We start from the raw sequence: 8791 nt of genomic DNA, 5'->3' as shown, positions 1-8791 counted from the left end.
TTGTGTGTGTCCTTTAACATGCAATTTTTTTCTGCTGAATTTTGCCAGAGAAAATTAAACTCTACACAGCAGTTCCAGACGGAGTACTGAAGCGAAATGAAAATTAAGCGGAAGCACGTAGGAGGGCGGAGCCAGGCTAGGTATTATCACCAGGGGAGCCCAATTATTTTTTCACATGCTTGTGGAGAATGGTTTACCAAAACTAAGTTACTGGGTTGTTCTTATTCACATTTTCTAGGTTGATAAAAGCACTGGGGACCCAATAGCACTTAAACATGGAAAAGTCACATTTTCATGGTATGTCCCTTTTAAGAAGACAATTGTGAAAAAACATAGTGCTTTAATCCTTACTATAGTTATTGTTATTATAAAGTAGTAAATGCTTTTTGTTCCACATAATTTCCTATTTATATTAGTAACAAATTAAAATCATAATGACTGTATATACTGCCGAATAAATATAATATTGCAGCTGGAAAAATATCTGTACATTAAAAATAAAACCATTTGATTCGCATCATCATTTAAATACGTTTACATTTATTTTCATTAGCACGTAGTTAAGACTCACTTTGACCCTGAACTACGTTTTCTCAGCTCAGAAGCCCCGCCCCTTTCTTTCTCAGCCAGCCAATTAGGAGTGTAGGAGGCTTACCTCAGAAACAAATTCGATATTTGGATGTTTACAATTGTAATAAGTCTACCTCGTACAGGTGTACGATGTTTTAAGCACAGTCCGTGTTAAAATGTTTAAACTCAAATCAACCCTGAAGTACAAAAGTACATTCTTTCAGCTCAGAAGCCGCGCCCCTCTATCTCCGCCAGCCAATGAGGAGTGGAGGAGGCTTGCCTCAGAAATAAATTGGATATTTTTATGGTGTATATCTGAGAAGCCTCGCATCCGACATACGCGCAGCTGCACAGACCGGACCTCTGGAATCTACGTTTATTTTGTGTTTCCTACCCACCGAGTTGAGTTAATATATCAACAAAGGGGAAAAACAGACTCTAATCTCGCCGACCGTTAAACGGTTATGGGATCGCAGCACCGTAACTTCCAATTCATAAGAGACCTGCTTACCTGGAGAGAAAAGAGTGAAGATCGAGCGCTTCTCCTTGCTTTAGTTTCTCCCGTGCAACCGGATTATACGGCACAAGACACTGGGAAATATACTGGATGCTGGAAGGAGTGAGTTGGATGCTGGCTTTCCAGGGCTGTTTTTGCTTTTGCAATGTTTGAAACAAGTTGAACTGAGTCAATTTATCAAAGGTCACCCTCACCGATATCATCATATGCTTTCCATTTGCTTTCATTCGTCTTTGAATGTGAAACAACGCAGGTTGTGGACTTCAGGGGTTAGGACATCGGACACCTGGACGAGGTAAACTCAATGCATTTATAAACTTATTTTAATTTATGGTACATATAATATACCGCGTCTCTGCGTGATGCTGTTTTGACTGGAGTTGGATTATTGCATGCAACTTAATGTAGTTTGGGAATTACATGTTAAAAATGTGAATACTGGGTTAACACTATGTAAAAAAAGGTGTATGTTCATTCCGTACGCTGATTAACTATGGTTTTACGTTACACTAGTATTTGCAGTAAAACATTGCGACCCCACATTGACCAGTCTTTTTTACAATGACTACAATATATCCAAGATATATATAAAATATATACAAATATTAAAACACGTTTATGTATAATCAAACCATAGTTAATTTTTCAAAGATATCAAATCGATTATTTTATTTCATAAATTCAGATTAGATTTATTTTTATAAATTAGATATTACCACATGAAGCACCCAACCTTCCTTACCTGATATAACTATGCCTATTTATGGAGATTTATTTAAATAGCTGTAACGTTTTAATTACTTATTAACTGTCTTACAAAAATTAACCATAGTTTAACTTTTGTATTTGGTTATATGGTTTTGTATTGTAAACCATATAACCACAAATATACTGTGTTTATTCACTACAGTGGCTATAGTTCAACCACGAACTGCGTAATTAAAGTATGCTAATGCAAATAGTAATCATTCTGAAAATAAACATGGTAACTACACTTTTACTATGATTTAACCATGGTTAATTTTCTTAAAGGTGCAGCAGATAAGTTAATTCTTTGTCAGGGATCAGTTATACACACTTTTCTTCACCCATTGTCTTTGCTGTTTCAGAAGGTGAGGAAAGTTTGGAGAGAATGTCGAATCGCAGGGTGAAGCATGAACTGCCAGCGTACTGATTTTAGACTGGCGTATCTCATGAGTCTATGGGTGTGTGTTGTACTAAGCCTTCACTGCTGGGCTATAGCCCCTGTGTCAGCCTCCCATGATGCCGCTGGTCCATTTGGGTGGCTCCTTTCAGATAAAGGGCCTTTTCATCAGTCGCAGGAATTCGCAGAATTTGTGGAGCGTTATCAACAAGGCTTCACAACCAAATACAAGATTTACAGGTGAGTCACTTCATTCATTTTTTATGTGCTTATGACAAGAAGTCGAGATGAAACTAATAGAGGTTTATTAGTGTGAGTGAATAATTTAACTGTACTGGTGGAAATTGTTGTATAGGCACATCTACAACACTTACATTTATGCATTCGCCAGATGCTTTTATACAAAGCGATTTCCAAGTTGTGCATTTTCATCAGTACGTGTTTTCCCTTAAGAATCGAACCTGGGGCCTTTGCACCGCCAATGCAATATTTTAACAAGCGAGCTGCAGGAACACTTACAGCACACCACAGAGACACTGTGTGTATATGCAAACATGTGCATATACAGCACAGCATGCAATATAAATATTGTGCAATATACAGTACAGAATATAGCACATGAGTATGCCATAAACAAATGCAGAAAAATAAAGGTTGACAGTGCAGTTATTAGTATATGCAAATTTTAATATGTTATAATGTTACTGATATGCAATGTAAACATGGACTATACAGAAAAAAAATTGTTACTAAGCAACCTGACTGTTGGAAAGCAGATAAAACAAAACTTTTCTCATAGCTCAAACCGTAAGGTGAGCTGTTAAGGGAAGTTGTGCCGAGCTTGAGCCGAGGATTAGATAAAGTGATAAACAGCCCGAAAGGGAAGAGGAGAAAACCGTAAAGCGTTGGCTGAACTGAGCATGACTGACACGCTTATTTGGCAGGGCCGACGGTCCACGCTGCCAGGCACAGATGGAGATGGCAACATTGGGGTTAGTCAGACGCTGTCTCCTCAACATACGTGTGTATCTTTGAACGCTCCAGTGGCTTTATTTGTTCTAGAGATGGAGTGTAGGAGTAAAAAAAAAACGTCCAGTTGTGCTTTCTCTATGTCGGATCTCCCCCTGCTGGTGGAATTTGGCAGCTTGTTGTGTGTGCATGTACGAGCAAGCATGGATATGTATGTGTGTTGGTACATGGTTTCACTTTGCATGCTAGGCAGGAAGCCTCTCCTAACATCCCCAGTGCTACAATGACTTTTTAGTGCCTTGTTCTCATACTTGCTGTACAGAGAGGGACAGGTTGCATCTGTTACACATCTTAGCCAAGAGGGAATGGGTTTTGCATCCTGGCTCTTTAATATGATTGGCCCTGCATTAGATATTTCTGTCAAAAATAATGATTTGGTGCAGAAATGAGTTTTAAGTCTGTGCATTGTCATGCACAAACGTCTGTATTCATATACAATCCCTGCAGGAGAAAGAAAGCCACGGCCACACCTATGTACATTTGTCAGGGTAATATATCAATTCTCACCAATTCCTTGAAAACTAGACAGCATCAACATTTGCAATGTATGCAGCTTGTTTGCATTCACTGTTTTTACTAAGACAGAACTTCTGGTGCTATACAGGTTGGTGTGCGGTGACATGCATTGAAGGTAAATTTGTGTCTGATGTTATATTCTCATTCTACCCATTTACCTCTGCCAAAGGTTGAATGGAGCCCAAGGGTACTGTAAAGACTTAGTAGTGTCTATCCTCCCTGTCATATGCTTGAAAGGGATCTCATAAAACATCAGACATATGCTCTCTGGCAAGTGTGCGATGGGAGGGTTCTGTAAGGAAGGGAGGGCGGGCGGGCGGGATGGACAGCGAAAAGGCTGCCGGAGCGGATACGTGCTCGCTTACAAGCGTTGCTGCTCTTCCTAGAGATGATAATAGCAGAGCTCCTGGAGCACAAGGTGACAGCAATTGTCGACTTAGCCAGGGCTGTGTGAGCCACAATGAGGATAAGCAGTAATTCTCCCACGCAAATGTCATCTTGCTGAAGTTTTCCCTGTGCTTCGGAGTGCGAGTTGATGTGTAAACATGCAAGTCGACTGGGTCCGATATTCTCCGCATTAGCGACTGCTCGTTCCCTGACTGGAATTAAACACATTACGAAACTGTAAATACATTTTGTTCTAACAAGCTGCACTTTTATTGTGCTGACAAATACAATAGGAGAAACAGAGATAAGCTGTATTTGTTTAATGTGGAGCTATTTGCCATTTGTAGCGCTGATGTTTAAATGAAAATTTCTTGAATCCCGTCCAGCACGAGCTGAGAGTTACAATGTATTGAGCAATAAAGGTTTTACGGCTGCCTTTATGAGATGATATTGATGATGGTGCCAGATCTGTATTATTCTAGCTTAATTATGAAGTCATAATTTCAGTGTACGTTTCAGTCTGTATAGGCTAAATGTAACTGTAAACTGAAGGTGATAATTTTTTGTAAAGGTGATAGTGGCATAGAGCAAAACGCTTAAACAAAAGTGTGTCTAACATGTTTTCTTGTAAATTAACATTTTTTTATCAGGCTCTTAGGTTTAGGTTCAGTCATTTCACTTTAATGGCAATAGAAAAGGTTATTTAGTAATAAAATGCCTTATTTTCACAAATGTCACTTTAGTTATTGTATTCGTTTTTAATAAATTTGACTTTCTTTTGCTGCAAAACCCTCTATGTGCATGCAAGCCTTTATGGCACAAGCGATTTAATTGCAAAATCACTAAAGATGCGAGTAAGAATGTAAAAATGAAGAAACTGAACCACACATTAGGAGGTGCTGTGAACCGTGTGACTGCCACATTCGGGTTGTATTCAGGTACTCACAAGGGACTTAAAGGGCACCTATTTCATTGCTAAAAAACAATGTTATTTTGTGTATTTTGTATAATACAATGTGTTCACGTGGTTTATGGTTGAAAAACACATTATTTTCCACATACCGTACATTTTTGTAGTTCCAGATTTAATGCTTTCCTCATATGCATTGGTTTTGTCCAAAACTCATTGATCTGAAAAGTGCTGTGTCCCTGATTGGCCAGCTAATCTGCACGTTGTGCTTGGCCTGAATACCTCTGATATGTGTTGGGGAAAGTTACTTTTAAAAGTAATGCATTACAATATTAAGTTACTCCCCAAAAAAGTAACTAATTGCGCTACTTAGTTACTTTTCATGGAAAGTAAAGCTTACGTTACTTTTAAGTTACTTCTGCGTTACTTTTTCTTACTTGGCTGAGGCTTGATCTTTTTCAGGCCTTGCAGGTGTTTTTTATGAAGTTCTGCATTCAGAAATTGCATATTTCCATCACAAAAATGTCAAGCTCTGGCCTGCCAACTCTGTTTCTGAATCAAACTGGTGCAAGCACATAGAATGTGTAATTCTACATCACTTAATTTAGTTTAATTCAGTACATTATTTTTTATCAAATTAATTAAACTGAAAAGTATCTTGCATTACTTTTTTAAAAAGTAACTCAAAAATTAATGTGTACATTTAAAAAGTAATGTGTTACTTTACTTGTTACTTCAGAAAAGTAATATTATTACGTAATGCACGTTACTTGTAATGCGTTACCCCCAACACTGTCGGACGCAATGCAATGCTGACAGGAGTTTAAGAAAACATTAATCTTGTGCGCCTTAAAAAAGTGCGTCATATTTGTAGTCGAAATGTAACGTACATTTCGAATTTGGTGCCTATTTGACAGAGTAAAGGGGTGTTTCTAGTCTCACCCCCTCAACAAAGATATCTGACTTCTTGTTTTCAATGATGCAAAATGATGATTCTTACATCATTAAAAGAAGGAAGTGCAACACGAAAATCTGTATTTCTCATGTCTCAGTGGCAACTGAGGAAATGAGGCACGACCATTCATAAACATGACTGGGGTTCTAACTAGGGATGTTAACAATTAATCGATCTTCGATTAAGTGTCGATAAGAATTTACTCGATAAATCTTAACGATTGTTGAAAAACAAGATCATGCACGTGTGTGCGGCGCCTGCGCAAAACACATACAGTCGGAGAAAAATTAAGCGAGCGCGCAAAAGTTAAACTACTAGCTATGATCACAACGATGCTCGATGCCAAGCACACGCATGTGCTTTTTAATGTCATGCGAGACGAGGCTGGCTGGCTGCCAACGCAACGAAATTACATCCGCAGTGGATCTGAGAGGGTTCGACGCAGAAAATGCAAATACGTTTAGGATACTGAAAGCAAAGACCCTCTTCAGGGAAGCCTGCAAGATTAGCATAGCAACGCTGCTATATACAGAGAAGGAGACCAGAAGCTGTTTTTAATGAACAGATTAAAATGTAATCTTAAATTATGGCAAGAAACTGTCAAATGTAAACTGTAACTGACTGTTGTTACACCCTGAATGCCAGCAACATATATCACTGATCATCATTATTGACTGGCTGAGGCGCTGCATGTTTTCTAAAGGAAAGTTGCAATCTCCGTAATATAAGCATCTTTGCATCTTCGAGAAAAGTGCCCTTGTGTGCTTCTTGAATATAATTACAAACAGTGTATCAACGACTCGGAAAGCGAGGTAAACAACTTGATGATGATAAAACTGTTATTTTGACATAGATTTTCATGCGTTTGTTGCAGAGTGCCCATGTGAGGCGGAGTTATACACTGTGTCTAATAGTCATTATATTTCATTACGAGAGAAGTTTAAATTGATGATTTTATCAAAACAACAACTACATTGACTCATTTTACAATCCCACTAGCATGTTATTTAGACAAAATTAAAAAATTTAATTCGCGTGAGGAAGCTGTCGTTTTTATGCACACTTTTATGTCATTGGCTATATGCCACTGCAGTGAAGGCTTATTGCACTATTACTTTTAACGATTATTCGATTGATTTATCGTTAATTTAAATGATAATCGAATATGGGAAATTGCATAAATTGACATCCCTAGTTCTAACTATACAAAGCTTAATGCAAATAAGTGTCCCTTTAACTTACAGGCTGTGAGTCAAAGCAGGAGGAATTATGATAATGTGTCTGTCTTGTCTACGTCAACAGGCCCAGGAAGTAAATTGTTGCCTACAATCCATGTGTTTGTTGTAGTCCAAGAAAAGAGATTTAATAGCTTGCGTCATTGTCAAGGTTGGTACCTTTTGGATATCATTAACATGCACTAGTACACACCCACAAACCAAAGGTAATGTAAAAAAAGTTGTGCACTTAGAGGACTTTGCTCAAAAACCGACATGGCGTTTAGCGGATTCTGCACACACAGCTGTATTTCTGAATAGCCTGAGACTGGAACTAAACATATAATTGGGTCCAAAACCATCCGATTAATATCATTATCTTATTTTTGACGGAAGTGGTGTTTAACAGCTTTTGCTTCTGAGCTCCTCAAATGACTAGCCTATATATTCCCAAAAATGAATAAGTGCCTTAATGCCTGAAGCATTAAAGGTCAGTTATTAGCCTCAAACCTCTTAAGTGTGATCTAATAGATAAAAATGTTTAACACAAAGGCAATAATCTCTGAATATTTTCCATTAAAGCCTTGGACCATTGATTTTGTAGTGCCTGACACTAATTTGCGCTATTTAGAGGAATGTTTAGCCTAATGCAGTCATCTGTGTACCGCATACTGAATGTTACCGGATGACAGCTGGGTTCTGTGCAAATTCTTTGAACTTCTCTTATCAAACAAATATCTCAGCATTGGGCTGGAAATCAAACCGGAGCAAAGACTGTGACATGCACTGGTGTGGAATTTCAAATTAAACACATGAAGAACTTCCAGTGTGGCATATTTGAAGTTTTTCATCGTGGATTAAAAGGGTTTGCACACCTCTTCTATGCCGTTTTGATTTCTTTTGGCTTGCTAATTAAATGGTATACATGAAAAGGTAAATATAATTTAAAATAAAATATATTTCTCTAATCTGACCCTCATTTGACATAAAGATGTTTAATATATTAGTGAATTGTACACAGGTTTTTTCCATTTAGAGTTACGATGCTGTGTAAAAGTCATTTTATACATATTTCTGTTTCACGTGTCTTTCATATTGACAGTACCTGCTGCATTTCATCTTTATTTTATTGTACTGCATATCCTACATAACATTACTTAGTATTCGCATACCGCATATATTCTTCAATATCGTGCAGCCCTAATCACTATAATTAACAGGAAGTTACATATAGATTCCCTTGCCACTTTGAGCACTGCCATGGAAATGAAAAATTGTGTGAGGGCATGAATAGCTCCGACTAGACTGTCCCAGTTGCCATCTCGTAATTACAGTAATTCAGACACAACATAAACACAGCGTAATGCAACAAAGCCAGTTCTCACACATACTGCATGAATTACGGTAATCTACAATGTTTTTACCTTTTAACATCTGCAATTCACTGTGATTGACGCTCTATGACTTCATACCAACAAATGAAACCTTATCACTTTAGTTACTTGCCATGGAACAGCAGAGATGCCTCAGATTACCCCACTTCACCCAA

At 37.9% G+C, this 8791-nt stretch overlaps 1 protein-coding gene across 2 annotated transcripts in view; it reads left to right on the top strand.

Annotated features, from left to right (window-relative positions):
- Positions 1 to 724: 724 nt before the first annotated feature.
- The window catches only part of brinp3a.1 (bone morphogenetic protein/retinoic acid inducible neural-specific 3a, tandem duplicate 1), a 54721-nt gene continuing 46654 nt past the window's right edge, over positions 725 to 8791 (top strand). The window contains exons 1-3 of one of the 2 annotated variants that reach the window (XM_055213326.2): positions 725 to 1189; positions 1341 to 1382; positions 2200 to 2471. In XM_055213326.2, coding sequence (XP_055069301.1) covers positions 2242 to 2471 — 230 coding nt within the window. In that variant the 5' untranslated portion in view covers positions 725 to 1189; positions 1341 to 1382; positions 2200 to 2241. Of the gene's footprint in view, positions 1190 to 1340; positions 1383 to 2196; positions 2472 to 8791 lie in introns of both variants that reach the window. The other variant, XM_055213325.2, reaches the window with a different exon arrangement.

Source organism: Misgurnus anguillicaudatus, chromosome 8, assembly GCF_027580225.2.
Source record: "Misgurnus anguillicaudatus chromosome 8, ASM2758022v2, whole genome shotgun sequence".
Classification (NCBI taxonomy): domain Eukaryota; kingdom Metazoa; phylum Chordata; class Actinopteri; order Cypriniformes; family Cobitidae; genus Misgurnus; species Misgurnus anguillicaudatus.
This window is presented reverse-complemented; position numbering and strand designations above follow the sequence as displayed.